The sequence below is a fragment of the Furipterus horrens genome, unplaced genomic scaffold, assembly GCF_987537825.1.
Source record: "Furipterus horrens unplaced genomic scaffold, mFurHor1.1.pri manual_scaffold_8, whole genome shotgun sequence".
NCBI lineage: Eukaryota > Metazoa > Chordata > Mammalia > Chiroptera > Furipteridae > Furipterus > Furipterus horrens.
This window is the reverse complement of record NW_028327178.1, coordinates 69,081,356-69,102,155: the sequence shown is the minus strand read 5'-3', so window position 1 is coordinate 69,102,155 and position 20,800 is coordinate 69,081,356. Positions and strand designations below refer to the sequence as shown.

At 39.8% G+C, this 20,800-nt stretch overlaps 1 protein-coding gene across 1 annotated transcript in view; it reads right to left on the bottom strand.

The window, feature by feature from the left end:
• Window positions 1–20,800, bottom strand: part of RALGAPA2 (Ral GTPase activating protein catalytic subunit alpha 2) — a 401,573-nt gene that overhangs the window by 332,496 nt on the left and 48,277 nt on the right. Inside the window, exons 2-3 of the mRNA XM_090285992.1 lie at window positions 8,604–8,714; window positions 4,750–4,802 (exon numbers count right to left, since the gene is read on the bottom strand). Coding sequence (XP_090142118.1) covers window positions 4,750–4,802; window positions 8,604–8,714 — 164 coding nt within the window. The remainder of the gene's footprint in view (window positions 1–4,749; window positions 4,803–8,603; window positions 8,715–20,800) is intronic.

The window sequence follows — 20,800 nt, the reverse complement described above, 5'->3', positions numbered from 1 at the left end:
TTGAATGTGTTGCTGGATCCAGTTCTCTAATATTTTGTTGAGGATTTTAGCAGCTATGTTCATCAGTGATATTGGCCTGTAGTTTTCTTTCTTTGTTATGTCCTGACCTGGTTTTGGAATAAGCATAATACTGGCATCATAAAAGGAGTTTTGAAGTCTTCCCTCTCATTGGAATTTTTGGAATAGTTTGAGAAGGACAGTCTTTAGTTCTTCCCTAAATGTTTTGTAAAATTTGCCTGTGTAGCCAACTGTTCCAGGGCTTTTTTGTGCCCAGAGTTTTTTGATTAATATTTCAATTTCACTCTTTGTTATCAGTCTGTTCAGGCTTTCTACTTCTTCTTGATTCCATTTTGGAAGACTATATGTTTCTAGAAATGTGTCCGTTTCATCTAGGTTGTCAAGTTTCTTGATATACAGTTGTCTGTAGTAATTTCTTACAATCGTTTGTATTTCTGTAATATCAGTTGTGATTTCTCCTCCTTCGTTTCTGATTTTGTTTCGCTGGGTCCTCTCTTTTTCTGTATGAGCCTGGCTAAAGGACTGTGGATTTTGTTTATCTTTTCAAAGAACCAGCTCCTACTTTTGTTGATCTTTTGGTTTGTTTAGTCTCTATGTCATCTAATTCTGCTCTGATCTTGATGATGTCCTTAATTCAACTCGCTCTGGGTTTTGTTTGTCATTGTTGTTCTAGTTCTTGTAGCTGTAGGGTTAAAACTTTTTGAGATTCTTCTATCCCTTTCAGGTAGACCTGTATTGCTATAAACCTTCCTCTCAGGACTGCATTTGCTGTGTCCCATAGGTTTTGGGCTGTTATGTGTTATTATCATGTTTCCAGAAACTTCTTGATTTCTTCCTTGATGTCATTGTTAACTCATTCGTTTTTTAATAGCATGTTATTCATTCTCCATGAGTCCGAATGTCTTTTATTTTTTTCCTTGAGTTTGATTTCCATTTTTAAGCCACTGTGATCTGAGGAGATGTTTGATATAATTTCAATTTTCTTGAATTTGTTGAGGCTTGTATTGTGTTCCACTTGTGGTCTACCTTTGAAAATGTGCCATGTGCACTTGAAAAGAATGTATATTTTGCTTCTTTGGGGTGAAAAGTTCTATATATATCAACTAAGTCCATTTGATCTAGAGTGTTGTTCAATACCTCATGTTTCTTTGGTGTTTCTTTGCTTCAAAGATCTGTCCATGGTTGATAATGGGGTGTTAAAGTCCCCTACTATGAGTGTGTTGCTACTGATATCCTTCTAATAGTCCTCCAATATTTTCCTTAATATATTTGGGTGCTCCTATGTTGTGTGCATTCATGTTAACCAGGGTTATATCTCCTAGATGGATTGTTCCCTTTAGTATTATGAGATGTCCTTCTTTGTCTCTTTTTATGGCCTTTGTTATGAAATCTGTTTTGTCTCATATAAGTATTGCTTCTCCAGTTGTCTTTTCATGTCCTATGCTTGGAATACTTTATTCCATCCCTTCACATTCAGTCTCTGTAAATCTTTTGTTTTGAGGTGTGTCTCTTGTAGACAGCATATATGTAAGTCGTGTTTTCGTATCCATTCCGCTACACTATGTCTTACAATTGGAGCATTTATTCCATTTTCACGTAAGGTTATTACTGACAGGTACTTATTCACTTCCCTATGTACCTGTGTTCCTCCCCCCACCCCCCTCTTTTTCTTCTTTTTCTTAACGCATTCCCTTTAGCATCTCTTGCAATGCTGGTTTGGTGGAGATGTATTCTTTTAGTCTTCCTTTGTCTGGGAAACTCCTTATTTCACCTTCCATTTTGAATGACAGCCTTGCCGGGTAGAGTATTCTTGATTATAGGCCTTTGTTTTTCATTGCTTGGAATATTTTTTGCCATTTTCTTCTTGCTTGTAGTGTTTCTGTTGAGAAATCAGTTGATAGCCTTATCAGAGCTCCCATGTATGTTATTTTCTGTTTTTCTCTTGCTGCCTTTAGAATTCTCTGTCTTTGAATGTTGCCATTTTAATTATGATGTGTCTTGAAGTGGGCCTGTTGGGGTTCCTCTTCATTAGGACCCTCTGTGCTTCCTGGAGTTGCTTGACTTTTTCTCTCATCAAGTTACGAAAATTTTCTGTCATTACTTTTTCTATCAGGTTTTCTATCCCATGCTACTCTTCTTCTTCTTGTATGCCTACGATACGAATATTGTTTCTTTTCATGTGTTCTTGTAGTTCTCTTAAACCCCCTTCATTCTTTTTTATTCTTTTTCATTTTGTTGCATTGTCTGGGAATTTTTTCTATGTTGTCCTCTAAGTCACTGATCCGATTCTCTGCTTTTTTTAGCCTGTTTTTGATTTCTTCTATTGTGTTCATTTCAGAAATTGTATTCTTCAATTTTTCCTGGTTCTTACTGATAGTTTCTATGTCCTTTTTTAACCTGGTTTATTTCTCCATAAGTTCCTTGTAGCTTCCCTGGAATTCTTTGTAGTTTCCCTCGAGTTCTTTGTAGTTACCCTGGAGTTCGCTGTAGTTTTCTCTGAGTTTGTCAAGTTCATTGAGCTTCCTTATAACTGTTCTTTTGAATTCCTTGTCTGACAGTTTGTTTACCTCTGTTTCATCTAGCAATATTTCTGGGGATTCCTGTTTTCCTTTCATTGGGAGGTTGTTTCTGTGTCTCCTCATGTTGGATGCTTCTTGTTTGTTTTTGTTTCTTATATTTGTTTGCTTTGATTTCCCACCTTCAAGGTATGAGACTCTGTATAGGAAATCTGGGGGATTCAGTGGTGCAGTCTCTTTGATCTCCTGAGCTTGATGCTCTTGGGATGCCCTTTATGCCATTTGTTTAGGCTGTTTGGTTGTATTTCAGTTACTCTGTGGTGGAACCTCCCCCCTGGCTAGTTGATTGAGAGTCACTATGCCCACCACTTCTTGAGTTCTTTTGTGGAGATGCTGTTAAAACATGAACACACAACCCAGTCAAGAAACCCACACCCTCAAAAATATCCCCCACTCACAATCACACTATCAGCAGCAAATGAACCAGTACTAATATAGATGTAAAGAGGTTAAAGTTATTATAGGAAAAACAGATAAGAGTTGTTTTAAATGAAAGAAAGATGATTTTTGAGAGGGAAGATGGTAGAATAATAATAGTAGCAAGTAGGGTCAATGCTATGAGAGACAGTAACATTTACATTGTATGTTGAAAGAGGGAGAGAAGAATGCAGAATGAAGTGAGGAAGTGGAAGTGTGTAGTATTGGTTTACATAGCAGTTATATATTATATATTTAGTGCAAGAGGGAGGATAAAGAAAACAGACAAACAAAAAAAATTAAAGAAGAAGAATAGTAGGGAGAAAAGGTAGGAAACAGATTAAAGAAAGTTTTTCCCCAGTACAACCTTTGGGTGCTGTTTCTTTTTCTGGAACCGCCCCTGGTCACAATTCCATGGGTTTCAAATCTTCTTTTCTGGCTGGCTGTCTGTGAGATCTAGCTGGATTCTGAGGCTGCTATGCTCTCACTCGTGGGGCTGCTGCAACTCTCTGCTGTGAACCACACTAAGCTGGGCCCCCCCCGCACACACACACACTGATCCTGTAGCACCCTCCAGCACTCCTCAGGCTTGTCTAGCAACACTACTCTGCTGGCGAGCCAGTGTGCATGCCCACAGTCCCTGTCCAGCCTCGGGTCCCATCTCCACTCCTCCTCTAAAAAAGTCTCTGTGTTGCCTCCAAGGTGCAGCACTGGCCTGCCTCCCTGCTTGGCAGAGCCTTGTCGCGTGCCTGCATGTACAGAGTTGCCTGCCTGGGGTCCCTACCGAGTCTGGGATTTCACTGCAGATATCCTGTATGGGCCCCTCTTCACCACTCAGTTCTGCAGTTTTGTTTGGTGGAGCCTTGGTGTGAGCAGCATGCATGTGGGCACAGTGTTGCCTGCCAGGGGTCCCCACTAAGTCTGGGGTTTTGCTGCAGCTTTCCCACATGGGCCCTTCTCTGTAGCTCAGTTCTGTGTTTTTGTTTGGTTGGAGCCTTGATGTGAGCACCCTCAGGCACAGGGTTGCCAGCCCAGTGGTTCCCCACCAAGACTCAGTTCACATAGTTTCTCACAGTCCGGGCTCTTCTCTGTCATCCCACGCCTCCAGCTGTTTCAACCAAACCTTATTGCTCACTCCCTCTGGGACTTTGCTGGTTGGTGTGCCTATGGCAGGTGGAATTTTCCAAGCAGATCCCACCTACTGAGCCAGTCAGCAGCTGCCCCTTTCGGGTGCAGTGTGGCAAAGACACCAGGCTGGGAAGCCCAGCAACTCTGCTTGGAGAGTGTGGGCTGAGCTTTCTGCCCTCTTTCACACTGCTCCCACACTCCCATCCAGTTGCGCTCTCTGAAATCCGCACTCACCCACTCCACTCCATGTTTGTACTCCAAATCCTTCCGCGATGGGAGCAAGCAGACAACACTGCTACCTACTCCACTGCCATCTTTTTTCTCTATATGGCCTTTTTGAAGAGCAATTTGGCAATATCAACATTTAAAATGTACATGTTTCCAGCTAATAATTTCATGTCTAGGTACCCACATAGAAAAAATTCTCCCACGTGTTTGGGGGAAAAAAAAAATCACAGGAACATTCTTGGCCCTATTGTTAATGAAGGAAGGAGGGAAGGGAGGGAGGGAGGAAATGTCGATTTATATTTGTCTTCAAGTAAAAATAAATATCTAAATACTCTATTTTCAACAAGAATCTTATAAGCTAAATGAATTAACAAAAACTTACCTCAAAAAGAAAGAGGATGGATTCCAGCTCCTCCCTTTGTGACTTATTATTCCCTGGAATGTTTAAAAAAAAGATTATGACAATGTGTAAATTTTAAGATGTTAAAAACTTATGTTAAAAAAGTATCTTAAAACATTAAAGCCTCAACATATATTGATTTATTCAAATAATACCAGGAGGTAGTGTGGAACCTGTGTTAGGAGTGCAAATGGACTACCAAGCCAGGGTCCATATCTACCAGAGCTGCTCCTTGCTAACTGTTAAACACAGCTCCCATGTTTTCCAAGTTATCAACCCATGACAGGAAATTTAGTCATTTCTCAATTAGTTACTTATGAGGTCATTTTGTGATAGAACTCACAGTAAAAACAAAGAATGAGTTCTGATTTTGTGATATGAATAGGTATAGAGCAGTAATAATCATAAAAAGTCATATATATCTTTAAGCAATTGCACACTTTTTGATAATAAAGAATAATAAAAATTGCAACACCTATTGTCGAGTCTATGTACCAAGCACTGTGCTAAGTGCTTAGCATATATCATCTAAGGAAATCAGCAAAATTTTTCTGTAAAGGTCCAGATAATAAATATTTTAGGCTTTATAGGCCTCCCTTTAAACCACTCAACTCTGCTGTTATAGCGCAAAAGCAGTCATAGACAATACATAAATGAATGGATATGGCTGAGTTCAATAAATGTTGATTTATAAAAACAAGCAGCAAGCTATAAGTTGTGGACACCTGATCTAATGGAATCCTCACAGCTCTATGAAGTAGGTATCACTTATTCATTGAACGAATACCAAAGAATGTCTCTATGTGAAGGATTATCTCAGGCACTGAGCATACAGCAACGAATAAAACACAACAACCCGGAGGAAGCATTCTGGCAGGAGGAGGTGTTCAAAAAGTGAGAAAAGCGACAGGAAAGGCAAATGAGGAATGCCAAAAAGGGTGGTATGCAATTTTGACACCTTGCTTATAAGGTGCATCTGCACAAAGATTTAAGAGAGGTAAGGAGCCAGCCACATGAAAATTTGATGTAAGAAAATAGGCCATATGGAAATTTGAGGGAAATGTTTTCCAGGCAGAAAGACTAGATACTGCAAAGTCATATGGCTGAGCAGGTTTGGCATGGTCAGGAAGAAGGGCAATTGCAAGAAGGCCCTTGTGTCTGGAGCAAAGAGGGAGAATTAATAGGTAGATGGGGAAAAGAAAGGCAGGTAGGGTCTGAAGCTATTGTAATGACTTTAGGACTGGGAAGCCATCTGAGAGTCTAGAGAGCTGAGAGTCAAAATTTGAGTCAATTTTTTAAGCATCACTCTGGCTGCTCTTTTGAAGAGACTCTGGTAGGAGTTAAAGAGGGAAGGGAGAGCTGAGTGATCCAGGTAGGGATAATGGGAGCTTCAGCATTACCAGCATAGGCAATGAGAAGAGGCCAACAGTTGTATTTTGAAGGCGGAGTCAATAACTCAGGATTTAGCCTGAATAACTGGAAGGCTGAAGTTACTTCAAGATGAGTACATTATTCCTAGTGAACATTTTCCTTGATTCTTTTGTTTTGGTATACTTTCTCTCCTACTTTCCAATCAAAACACAGATTGTACTAAAAGAAAGAAACTTCAAAATCTGACCCTGTTTTTATTGGATCTTCATTATGATTCTTTGCAGTAGATTGTAAAAATGGAGAGGGTTTTTCCCTTCCCATCAAAAAATGTTTCTTTTTCCATCCCTTGAATCTGAGATGCCATATGACTTGTTCTGGCCAATGCCAGATATTAGCAAATGTGAGGCAAGCGCAAACTTGAAAGCATTCTTCCTGAGCTTTGAACTCTAAGATCATCATCTGAAGGAGCCCAAGATAGCCCATTAGCTGGAGAAGATGGGCCACATGGGCCATATGTGAATGAGGCTGTCCACAACAAGCTAATATCAGAGGCATGAGCTAGCCTAAACAAGAAGAACCCCAAAACAGACCCAGAAAATTGTAGCTAAATGACTAGTTGTTGTTTTACGGCACTCAGTTTTGGGATGGTTTGCTATGCAGCACAAACTAACTGATACCATCTTAAACAGCTACATTTTTCTAAAAACATAGATTAAGAGAAAGGGAGAGGAGGACGAGAGGGAGGATCCTTTAAAAATGGGATTTTTAGGTTATAGGATGTTTTTGGGTTCTTTTTAGGATATGAGGCCGTTTTTTTTCTTTGTTATTTTGGTTGCACATAATATCACACTATTCTCCACACATCTACAAAAAGAAAAGTGGAACAAAACTAGAAAAATAATTAGATGAATTCATATTTGAAATATCTAATGATTTGTCTAAAAAAAGAATTTTAAGTTCAAGACTTACATCGATTTATAAATCACAGGGGAAGAAACAGAGCAATTCATTTAAAAGAAAACAACAGTTGCTGGAATCCTGGGCACAGGCCCATGTATGATGACATACGAGAGGCCTGGAACATTCTGTAAAACTGAGACATTTGCTATATGTCAGAGACCACCACAGTGCCTCACCCAAAATTCCTTCCCTCCATGCCTCAGGTTTTATAGAAGCAATGAGGGCATCTATACACTCCTCTCCATGTCCTCTTCTTTTTACTTGACCCTGTCTCAATCCACTTCCCACATTAACTTGCACCATCAGTTACCTCCCTTTCCTCAGCCTGCAGACAAGGAAATGCATCCTTTAAACCTTCCCATGATCAAGCTACCCCTTGAGATACAATCCTCTGTCTTCATCATTACACTTTCGAAAATGGTATTCTCACATGTAGCCTTCATGGTCTCACCACCCAGTTACTCCATTTCTCTTTGTCTGGATTCTGATCACACTACTCAGGTAGAACTTTTCTTTCACTCGTCAGTGACAGCCTCCTTGGTGCACTATCATTTCCTAGTCCTTCTGCTACTCCCCTTTTTGTATCACCAGGCACTGCTGATCTTTCATTCTTTAAATTCTCTCTTCTCTGGGCATCTGTGACCACTTTCCTCCCCTCACCCACTACTCCTTCATCTTTCCTCTTTGTGGAATAAAAGAAGGAAGTACCCGAAATTCCTGACTGCTGCTCTTCCTCTGCATATACAGTATTCCCTCACTTATCACGGGTATTACGTTCTAGACGTTCCCCTGCAATAGGTGAAAATCCACGAAGTAGGAACCTTACATTTATTTTAGTACTTATATATATTTTAAGGCTTTATAAACCCTTCCCACACACTTATAAACCGTTCCCAGTCCCTTATTAACCTCTCCCAATCCCTTATTAACCTTTTCCACACTTTTATAAACACTACTTATGTTCTTAAACATATTCTACGCTCTTAAATCTACGTAACTTTAACAACATATGTATAGAGAATGTACCACAAAATCCCGGAATATAACGAAAAATTCATGATAAATAATTAAATATAATATTTTTTAAAATCCCGCGATACAGCGAGGCCACGATAAGTGAACTGCGATATAGAGAGGGACTACTGTACTTTGTTCCTTGGCAACAGCATGATTGCACCTCTCTTCCTCAAGTTCCAGTCCCTATATTGTTATTGTGCAGCCAGAACATACACCTGAGTATCCCGCAGGCACTTCATGGATATAAGGAAAAGGGATACAAGAGGGAGACGTCAAAGATGCATTTAGGATGTTGAGTCTAGTCCATAAGCTGGCATTACAGCAGTGGGGACTCTGGGTTAGGGTTAGGGTTAGGGTTAGGGGAGCCAGGTTTGGAAGATAAGAGGATGAGTGCAGCTTTAGGAAGTGTGAGTGTGAGGTGCAGGAAAACCTGAATGTTTAAAACAACTGTGTATCAAAAAAAAAAAAAAAATTGTAGAAATGCTTACCTTTTAATTTCAAACTATTTTCCAGTGTTATAAAGTTTTCATAAAAGATGAAATATATCTGAGAATAGTTGGTCTCAAAAAACTGCTTAAGTTCACTTATATCCACATTATCTGAAAAGAAAAATGTTTCCATTTAATACAATCATCAGAATTCACAACCTTTTCAGAAATAAAAGTAAAAACTAGCTTTATCCCCTTATAAGACAAAATTTTTTAAAATAGTATTTCCATCCATTTATTCTCCACTACGAGAGCTCTCAATAGACTTGGGGGACCCTCCCCCACAGACTGACAGAAGATCAGAGCCATGTGGGCACAGCATTTACAGACCAGCCAGAAGGTCAGAACTAAGTGAGGGTCTAGGGAAGGAAAAGACAACTTCCTATTAGGGGAAGGAAAAGCAGAAATTCATGGAGAAGGTGGTTTTTGACATAGGCCATAACAGGGATGGGTTTGCACATCTGAAAAAAACTTTGCTGGTAGAGTCATGACCCAGTCTCTCCCTACTCCCTGCTGACATAAAACCAGCTAGAGAAACCTAGCAGGCGAGTTCCCTACCACATCCACCATTTCCATCTGGGCCATTGGTCAACACCTTCCCTCCATCTTCTAGGTGACCTGTCCAATTCCTGTTTGGATGTGGTGAAGCACTCTATGTGTTCCTAGAGTTCTCTTGAGCAGTGTTTCTCCCTGCTGCACCAGCTCTTTAGGGAACTTAGCCCAGCAACAACTCCAGCTGGGGCCAAGCCAGCAACACAGCCACTTCTAACAGGTGCCTAATCACCCCTCACAACTCCCATCAGAGAAGTTATCCAGTCAACACACCTTTGGACAATTCCCTTAGCAAACGAGGTTGTTTGTGCCATTCAAAACAGGGTCCTGACAAGGTGTTATCTCTTTGGAAGAATATACCAGTAACCTTAGGAAAATGAAAAACAGCTGTCTTAAAATTACACAAGGCGAAAAAAAAAAAAAAAAACACGCTGCTATTCAATCTATAACAGAACAGCATCAATTGCTTTTGGGGTCCTAAAACAGGGAATATATGTGAACACACCCATTTACCATGCTTAAATTCTATACAGTTAAAAGTGCTAATGAATCTAAAGAGCTGTTTTCCTCTCATGACTGTATTGAGACTTTCATGTGAAAGTTTGGCCTGTTTCTTTGAAATAATGCACATAAGGTGTTTTTAAAGTCACATAAGCTACCAATTTCACATTCTATTTCCTGCCCCAAATTAAAACTGAGCACAGAGCAAAAAAAGTTCCTAGACTAACATATTAACTTATGTGAAAGAAGGTAACAATGAAATTAGTATCATTAATCATATTATCATTCTTAAGAACTATACAATCTTGCCAAGGACTCCTTAAGTATCTTCTGCAGAATATGCCAGTTCCAATAAAGGTTTTGTTCATTTTCACTCCAATATAAGCAGCTATCCCATCCACTACTATCTGTTTCCTCTAAAGCACCTCACTTGGTCAGCTCCTACTAACAACTCACTGGTCAGCCAAAACATCCCCAATTCACCCTGAGACTAGGTCAGTGCCTCTGCTATGTGCTCCATCACTCTCTTCTTTCCCTATCATAGCACATATCATATTTTACTTAATTCCTGATGGAATTTCTGACTTAATTCTGATGAAATGATCTGTCTTCTCTGTTAGAGATACTCCCTACCCTCATAGAACTCCCAGTCTATCTCATACATCATTACATCCTCTGCTTCCAGCACAGTATTTAGTTCAAAATTTTCTTAGATGAATTGGATGACAGAAAACAGCCTATAACACACAATGATAGGATATGACCACAACTTGTAAACCAGTTAGACCATGCTACAGAAGGGGGTGGGGGAGAGGGGGAAGAGGCTTAACCATCCTTCAAATCCTTGGGTCTATCAAGAGAAAAAAAGTATCCTTCTGCTGAGAACTCCCCATTTTTATGTGTAGCCCTGACACACCCCTATCAAACCTCCCTACCCCTCTAGTTCATAGCCTGACACCAGCTGAATTTCTCCACGTGGACGTCTCAAAGCCTTCTCCAGTTAAATATGCCCAAAAGAAAGTATTGCTTTGCCTCACATATTCTGATCTGCACTCAGACACCACCACCCACCCAGCTGCTCAAGGCAAAAGTTAACCATCATCCTGGGCTCTTCTCAGTCCTTCACAGTCTCATCTCCAATTTGTCAGTTCTTCCTCAAACAGGTTCCAGCCCTGAACCACTTATCACCCTTCACAGCCCTGCCTAGCAAACATCACCATAAATCCTCACGCAGGCTGCAACCACGCCCGCTGCCTGGGCTCCCTACTTCTACTCTTTAGCTCTGTAGTCCATTCTCCACACTGCAGTCAACAGAAAAATCTCATAATGAAAATCAAATCAAACAATTCCTTTATTAAAAATAAAATAAAAAACAAAAGCAAAAACAAACAAATTTAAAAAAAAAAAAAAAATACCCACACACACCTTCCAAAGGCCTACAGTAGTATTTAAAATAAAACCCAAATTCTTTACCAAGGCCTGTTAGGTCCTGCATGGTTTCCTCCATTCAACACCAACTTCATTTCACACCATTCTCCCTTTCACATCCTACATACATTCTGGCCACTGTGATTTCTTTCCATTCCCCAAACTTCACCAAACATGTTCCCCACTTGGAAAACATCTAGTATGTTGCTCCCACTCCTAGATCTTCATACAGCTCATTTCTTTGCATCCTTCAGAACTGGGATCACACAAACTAACAAGGTATCCCCGTGTCACACTTCCTAGCACATTTCATCCTAGCACCCTACCTTCTTCGTAGATTCTGCAAGGGACAGACAGCTGATTACTCACCATCAAAGAGTCTCAGACACAGAATGCAAGCAAACGATTTCCCTGGCATTGAGGATGTGGGTGCACTGATGCAGCAAGATGGTACAGACAATGAACAACTTCCCCATCTTCCCCAGGCTTCTCTTGGTCCCTCAGAGACACTCAAATATCAGCAACCTTAACAAAGAGGGTCCTCATTAAGGTTGAGAAGCCCTCATATACACTGAGGTGATTTATGAAGCCATCGTCTAGGTAGCAGCCACTTCCTTCCTCAGCTATTCACTCTTTCTTATAAATGAGGTATGGACGGTGCTAGGCTTAAAATACTCACCTAAACAAAACAATTAGAGCCCTTCAAAGTAACCCAATACAAAGTGAAATAGTGAGCATAATATCTGAAATGTACTCAGTTTATTTACACGTGTGAGAACTTCTCATTAGTCCAGGAGTCCTTTGCACATGATTCCCCTCTACAAGCACTTAAGATTAGTTTAAATTATCTCATTTAGTCATTTACTTCTTCATTGATTGGTACTCCACTAGAATAGAAGCTGCACAAGGGCAGGAATTTTACCTGTTTTTCTTTACTACTGTATTCCCAGCCCAAGAAAACAGAGCTTGGTAGCCAAAAGTTACTCAACATATATTAGTTAAATAAACAAAAAAGATAAGATACTTTATATCTCTAATTCAAAATCTAGAATGATCTGTTGAGTAGTCTTTAAAAAAACAAGACTCATCAGATGAATACTTATACAGTTAGCATAGATCTGAGGGAAGGCAGCCACTAGCACTAGAATTTGGCACCCTGAAAATGAGAACACAAGAAAGTATCAGGACTTCCAGTCAAGATGGAGGCGTAGGTAGACACACTTCGCCTCTTTGTGCAACCACAGAAAGAATTATAGCTAGATCTCAAAACAAGTAACATCCAGAACTGCTGTATGTAAGTCCAACAACTAAGGATTTAAAGAATCCACATTCATCCAGACGGGTAGGAGGGGCAAAGTCACAGAGATAGGGGAGAGGCACAGATGCAGTGTGGCAGGTGAGGCAGCAGCAGCAGTGGAAAAAAAATGATCCCACATTCACATAGGGTGGATAAAAAAGGCAGAAGGGATACCTTGGGAGCAAGCAACCCCAGCCCCAGACCAGGGTTCCAGCACTAAGAAGATAAAAGCCCGTAACTTCTGGCTATAAAAACCAGTGGGAGTTGAGGTGGCAGAAAAACTGCCAGATTTTCAGGAGACTCAGCTTAAGGGACCCCCGTGGACTTAGAACATACAAAAGCCCAACCAGTCTGGAATTCACAACTAGGCCAAAGGCTGAAAGGGTGCTAGTCCCATAACAGGAAGTGGGTAAAGTGACTGAAAAAGGAGCAAGTACCAGGGAAACCTCCAGAAAGCCAGGCAGCAGCATTTTACCTTCTCTGAGCTCTCCCCCACACAGAGCCACAAAGTGGGTGAAGCGGTTGCCCTGCCCTCGCAATTACCTAAAACTCCGCCCCACACAATTTACAGGTGCCTTTTCTGTACTAGGCCAAGTGACCAAGACAGGGAGTCAAAGCTGCTCTACCTAATACACAGAAACAAACACAGGGAGGCTGCCAAATTGAGAAGACAAAGAAATATGGCCCAAATGAAAGAACAGAACAAAACCCCAGAAAAAGAACTAAACAAAAGGGGAAATAACCAATCTATCAGATGCAGAGTTCAAAACACTGGTGACCGGGATGTTCAAAGAACTCACTGAGTACGGCAACAACATAAAGGAATAAATGAAGTTTACACTAAGTGAAATAAAAATCTATAGGGAACCATCAGTGAATGAAAAGAAGCCAGAATTCAAATCAACGATTTGGACATAAAGAAAAAATAAACAATCAACAAGAAAAGAATGAAAAAACAAGAATTCAAAAAAAAGAGGGCAGTATAAGGACTGTCTGGGACATCTCCAAGTGTACCAACATCCGAATCATAGCAGTGACAGGAGAGGATAAAGAGCAAGAAATTAAAAACTTATTTAAAAAAACAATGAAAACTTCCCTAATTTAGCAAAGGCCATAAATATATAATTCCAGTAAGCACAGTCTCAAACAAGTTGGAGCCAAAGAGGTACAGACCAATACACATCATAATTAAATGCCACAGGTTAAAGATAAAAAGAAAATCTTGAAAGCAGCAAGAGAAAGGCAGAGAGTTACCTACAAAGGAGTTCTCATAAGACTATCAGCTGATTTCTAAACAGAAAGTGTGCAGGCAAGAAGGGACTGGCAAGAAGTATTCAAAGTGATGAAAGGCAAGGACCTACAACCAAGACTATTCTATCCAGCGAAGCTATCATTTAGAATGGAAGGGCAGATGAAGTGCTTCCCAGACAAGGTAAAACTAAAAGAGTTCATCATCACCAAGCCATTATTACATGAAATGTTAAAGGGATTTATTTAGAAAAAGATCAAAACTATGAACATTAAAATGGCAACAAATTCACAACTATCAACTGAATCTAAGAAAACAAACTAGCCCTGCCTGGTGTGGCTCAATGGATTGAACACTGGCCTGAAAACCAAAGGGTCGCTGGTTCGATTCCCAATCAGAGCACATGCCTGGGTTGCAAGCCAGGTCCCAAGTTGGGGGCATGCGAAAGGCAGCCACACATTCATGTTTCTCTTCCTGTCTCTCTTCCCCGTCTCTAAAAATAAAATAAATAAAATTTAAAAATAAAATAAACCAACCCTGTCTGAAAAAAGAAACTAAGCAAACAACCAGAACAGGAAGAGAATCATACGTACGCAGATCATTCAGAGGATTATCACCTGAGAAAGGGAAGGGAAAAATGGGGGAAAAGGTGCAGGGATTAGGAAGCACAACTTGAGATCCAAGATGGCAGAGGAGTAAGTGGAAGCTACACTAACCTCCTCCCAGGACCAGTCTGGTATTACAACTTAATTTTCAAGAAATCATCCGGAATAACCAGCCGAACACTAGCTGGAGCGAAGTCCTATAACCACGGAGAGACAGAAAAGGCCACTACATCACAACATGACGGCTAGGGAGTGCTGAGATGCGGAAGGGCTAGCTGGGCTCCCACGGGTGGCAGCTGAAGGGACTGAGAAACAGCTCAGCAGCCAGGGGTACCCCCTGAGAAAGACAGGGTCTAAACCCCCTTCGCAGCCTATAGGAACAGAGCAAAAAGTAAAATACTATCCAGCTGTGAAAAGTGAAAAGCCACAGACTTTCTTGCTAGCCGCAGAGAAACAGCTGGAGAAAAACAGCTCTTAAGCAGATCGCATACGAAAATATTTTGGCCCCCATTTACCCTGGGATCAAGCAGAGGGAAGGCAGAGAGGAATAGAGACACTTGGGGAGAATTTGGCGCTGTGGCTTTGAGGGAAGAACTGGGGGAGCAGCCGACCAGGTCCCATTGCTGACTCATGCCCAGTACTGCAGGCAGACCATTCCCCTCCAAGTGGCGTCAGCCTGAGGGGAAGTAAAAGCCCTGCCTACAAAAATTAAGCTGCCAGGCCCTCGGTCCTTAAGCCTGACAGCTAATCACAGATTGAATAGATTAGCAACTAAAGACAACAGATCCCTGGAAGTCTCCAACAGGCTGTCTAGGCCCAGACTGGTACACGATCTGACGCCACCAGGGGCAGATCCAGGAAGTACAGATCAATCTAAGAAGCAGCAACAAACAATAAGAGCCACAAAAATGGGGAGACGGGAAAACAACCCCCCATCGAAAGGAAAGGTAGAATCCACCAAAAGAGTGCTAAATGAAATAGAGGGGAGCAAACTATCAGATATGGAATTCAAAACATGGATAATGGAGAAGCTCAGTGAGCTCAGTGGAAACTACAAAGAACTCCAGAAAAACTACAAGGAACTTACTGAGAATTACACCAGCATGAAAAAGACATAGAAGCTTTCAATAAGAACCAGGAGGAAATGAAGAATATGATCTCTGAATTGAAGAACACAGTAGAAGGAATTAAAAGCAGCCTAGAGGAAGCAGAAGATCAAATCAGCAAGTTGCAGGACAACGTAGACAAAAACTCCCAGACAGTGCAACAAAATAAAAAAAGACAAAACAAGAATGAAGAGGCTCTAAGACAGCTGCAGGACAACATGAAACGTAATAATATCCGTATCATAGGAATTCCAGAAGGAGAAGAGGAGCAAGGGATAGAAAACCTCTTTGAAAAACTAATGACAGAAAACTTCACTAACATGAGGAGAGAAAGAGTAACACAAGTCCAGGAAGCACAGAGGGTCCCAATGAAGATGAACCCCAACAGGCCCACTTCAAGACACATCATAATTAAAATGGCAACATTCAAAGACAAAGAGAGAACCCTAAAGGCAGCAAGAGAGAAACAACTGATAACATACAAGGGAGCTCCAATAAGGCTAGCATCAGATTTCTCAGCAGAAACACTACAAGTCAGAAGGGAATGGCAAAAAGTATTCCAAGTAATGAAAAACAAAGGCCTACAACCAAGAATACTCTACCCAGCAAGGCTCTCATTCAAAATAGAAGGTGAAATGAGGAGTTTCCAAGACAAAAGAAGGCTAAAAGAATACATCTCCACCAAACCAGCATTGCAAGAGATACTAAAGGTCTGCTTTAAGAAGATGAAGAAACAGAGAGACACAGAGAATAACACAAGTACAAAGGAGGAAAATGACAATGAATAAGCCTATTGGTAATAACCTTAAATGTAAATGGAATAAATGCACCAATCAAAAGACATAGGGTAGCTGAATGGATTAGAAAGCATGACCCACATATATGCTGTCTGCAAGACACCCACCTTTGAACAAAAGATCTACACAGACTGAAAGTGAAGGGATGGAAAAAAGTACTTGAAGCAAATGGATATGAAAAAAAAAATGGAGTAGCAATACTTATATCACACAAAACAGATTTCACAGCAAAGGCCATAAAAAGAGACAAAAAAAGACATTTAATAATAGTTAAGGGAAAAATCCATCAAGAATATATAACCTATGTAAACATATATGCACCCAACTTAGGAGCACCCAAATATGTAAGAAAAATTTTGAAAGACTTCAGGAAAGATATAGACAGCAACACACTCATAGTAGGGGACTTTAACACCCCATTGTCAACAATGGACAGCTCTTCGAAGAAAAGAAACACCTAAGATATTGAGGCATTGGACAACACTCTAGATGAAATGGACTTAGTCAATATATATAAAACTTTTCATCCCAAAGAAGCAAAATAAACGTTCTTCTCAAGTGCACATGGAACATTTTTAAAGATAGACCACATGGTAGGACACAAAACAAGCCTCAAAAATTTCAAGAAAACTGAAATTATATCAAGCATCTTCTCAGATGACAATGGCTTAAAACTGGAAATAAACCTCAGGAAAAAAACTCAAAAACATTCCAACTCATGGAGAATGAATAACATGCTATTAAATAAGGAATGGGTTAACAATGACATGAAGGAACAAATCAAAAAGTTTCTGAAAGCAAATGATAACAAACCTATGGAATACAGCGAAAGCAGTCCTGAGAGGAAAGTTTATAGCAATACAGGCCTACCTAAAAAACTAGAAAAATCTTTAATAAAAAAGTTAACCCTACAACTAGAGGAACAACAACAAGCAAGACCCAGAGCGAGTAGAAGGAAGGAAATCATCAAGATTAGAGCAGAATTAAATGATATAGAGACTAAACTAACAATTCAAAATATCAACATAAGTAGGAGCTGGTTCTTTGAAAAGATAAACAAAATCGACAAGCCTTTAACCAGGCTCATCAAGAAAAAAAGAGAGAGGACCCAAATAAATAAAATAAGAAACTAAAGAGGAGAAATAACAACCGATACCACAGAAATACAAAGGATTGTAAGAAATTATTACAAACAACTGTATGGCAAGAAATTTGACAACCTAGATGAAATGAACAAATTTCTGGAAACATATAATCTGCCAAAACTGAATCAAGAAGAAGCAGAAAGCCTGAATAGACCATTAACAACTAGTGAAATTGAAACAGTAATCAAAAAAACTCCCGGCACACAAAAGCCCTGGACTGGATGCCTTCACAGCTGAATTTTACAAAACATTTAGGAAAGAACTAACTCCTATCCTACTCAACTATTCCAAAATATCCAAGAAGAGGAAAGACTCCCAAACTCGTTCTATGAAGCCAGTATTACCCTAATTCCAAAACCAGGTCAAGACACAACAAAGAAAGAAAACTACAGGCCAATATCACTGATGAACATAGATGGTAAAGTCCTCAACAAAATAGTGGGAAACCGGATCCAGCAACACATTAGAAAGATCATACACCAGGATCAAGTGAGATTCATCCCAGGGATGCAAGGATGGTTTAATATTCACAAATCAATAAATGTAATACACCAGATAAACAAAATGAAAGACAAAAACGACATGATCATATCAATAGATGCAGAAAAAGCATTTGATAAAGCACAACACCCATGTATGAAAAAAACTCTCAGCAAAATGAAAACAGAGGGAGCATATCTCAACATAATAAAGGCCATATATGAGAAACCTGAAACCAACATCATACTCAATGGGCAAAAACTGAGAGCATTCCCTCTGAGGTCAGGAACAAGACAAGGATGTCCAGTCTCTCCACTCCTATTCAACAAAGTCTTGGAAGTTCTTCCCATAGCAATCAGACAAAAAAGAAAAATAAAAGGCATCCAAATTTGAAAAGAGGAAGTAAAACTGTGATTACTTGCAGATGACATGATAGTGTACATAGAAAACACTATAAACTCCACAAAAAAACTACTCAACCTAAAAGTGAATTCGGCAAAATAGCAGGATACAAAGTTAATATTCAAAAATCGAAGGCATTTCTGTACACCAACAATAAAATGTCAGAGATAGAAACTAAAAGAAAAATCCCATTTAGCACAGCAATAAGTAAAATAAAAGTACCTAGGAATAAACTTAACCAAGGAGGGAAAAGACCAGTACTCAGAAAACTGCATAACATTGAAGAAAGAAATTAAGGAAGATACAAATAAATGGAAGCATATACCATTTTCATGGATGGAAAGAATCAACATCATTAAAATGTCCATACTACCCAAAGCAATTTATACAGTCAATGCAATCCCTATTAAAATACCAATGACATTTTTCACAGATCTAGAACAAATACTTCAAAAATTTATATGGAACCAAAAAAGAGCCCAAATAGCCACAGCAATTTTTAGGAAGAACACAGTAGGAGGAATCACAATACCTGATTGATCAAACTATACTACAAGGCCACAGTAATCAAAACAGACTGGTACTGGCATAAGAACAGACATATAGATCAATGGAACAGAATAGAGAGCCCAAAAATAAACCCAGGTCTATATGGTCAACAAAATTTGACAGAGTGGGAAGGAACATCAAATGGAGTGAGAAGAGCCTCTTCAACAAGTGGTGCTGGGAGAACTGGACAGGGACATGCAAAAAAATGAAACTAGACCACCAACTTAAACCATACACCAGAATAAATTCAAGATGGATCAAAGACTTAAATGTAAGCCGTGGCACCATAAAAGTCCTAGAGGAAAACACAGACAGGTAAATTTCAGATATCCCACATAGCAACATTTTCACTGATATATCTCCTAAGGCAAGGGAAATAAGGCAAAGAATAAACAAATGGGACTACATCAAACTTAAGAGTTTCTTCTCAGTAAAAGAAAACATCAGCAAGATGAAAAGGGAACCAACCATACAGGAAAACATATTTGCCAATGATACCTCAGACAAGGGACTGATCTCCAAAATATATAAAGAACTTATACGACTCAACACCAAGAAGACAGATAGAGCAATTAAAAAATGGGAAAGGACCTGAACAAACACTTCTCCAAAGAGGACATACAGAGAGTTCATAGACATATGAAAGGATGCTCAACATTACTAGCCATCAGAGAGATACAAATAAAAACCACAATGAGATACCACCTCACACCAGTCAGAACAGCCATCATCAACAAATCAACAAACAACACGTGCTGACGAGGATGCGGAGAAAAGGGAACCCTGGTGCACTGCTGGTGGGAATGCAGACTAGTGCAGCCACTATGGAAAAGAGTATGGAATTTCCTCAAAAAACTAAAAATGTTACTGCCTTTTGAACCAGCGATTCCACTATTAGGATTATATCCAAAATATCATGAAACACCAATTCAAAAGACCTATGCACCCCTATGTTCATAGCAGCACTATTTACAATAGATAAGTGCTGGAAACAGCCTCAGTGCCCATCTGTAGATGAGTGGATCAAAAAACTGTGGTACATTTACACAACAGAGTACTATGTAGCAGAAAGAAAGAAGGAACTTCTACCATTTGCAACAACATGGACAGAACTAGAGAGAATTATGCTTAGTGAAATAAGCCAGGCAACGAAAAATAAATACCTTATGCTATCACCTATTACAGGAAACTAATGAACAACACAAACAAATAAGCAAAATTGAACCAGACGTATGTAAACAAGGAATGAACTAACAGTAACAAGGGGGGAGGCGGTAGGAAGAGAAGAGGATAAGAAGGGGAAGGGTCTAGTCAAAAAACATGTATAATGACCCATGGACATGGACAACTGGGTTGGGACTGACTATTAGAGAAGTGGGGGGCAGGGTGCGGGGAAACAAGAGTGGGTAAAAAGTGGGACAACTGTAATGGAAAAACAAACAAAAAAATTTTTAGTGGTGGAAAAAAGAAAATATAAAGAATGGAAATGTATTTCAGTGAATATTAGAAGGACGAGAATTTTCCTTCACACTGTGTATTTTTCTACCTATCTGATCCCTCCACAGTTTGGCATTCTAAAGAAGTAAGTAATGACATAAGGTTCTTTGCATAAAACTAATAAGACCAGTTGTTAATAGAGGATTTTTTTGACCTGGAATATCATGCCTAAAGGAGACATGCTTGCACTCTGGTTGTTACCAAAAAGCCCTGAGGAACTGGGATTGAGTTTCAAAGGTAATAAATGCCCACGAGATAAAAGGCCTGGTACCTTGGTTGGTTATGTGATCCACAGCAATCTTTCCAAGGAAGGAATGAAGGTTGTTTTCCTGAAAGATGGCTAGAATGGACCTTAAGGCACAATGGAAAACTAGAAGGAGTTGGAAAAGACAGGTGTTTACAGGCAAGACTGAATGCCAGGTATGTGGCTCAGCTTCTGTGCCCTGAAGGGCAGATTGAAGGTCACCCTAAATGTTCCTTGGGTAAGTTTCAGCAAAGCAGAACTAAAGATCATAAGTGATCATTTGCTGCTCTTGTTGTGTTTATGCAAATGAACAGGATAAATTAAAAATGGACTTAATGCAGTCCC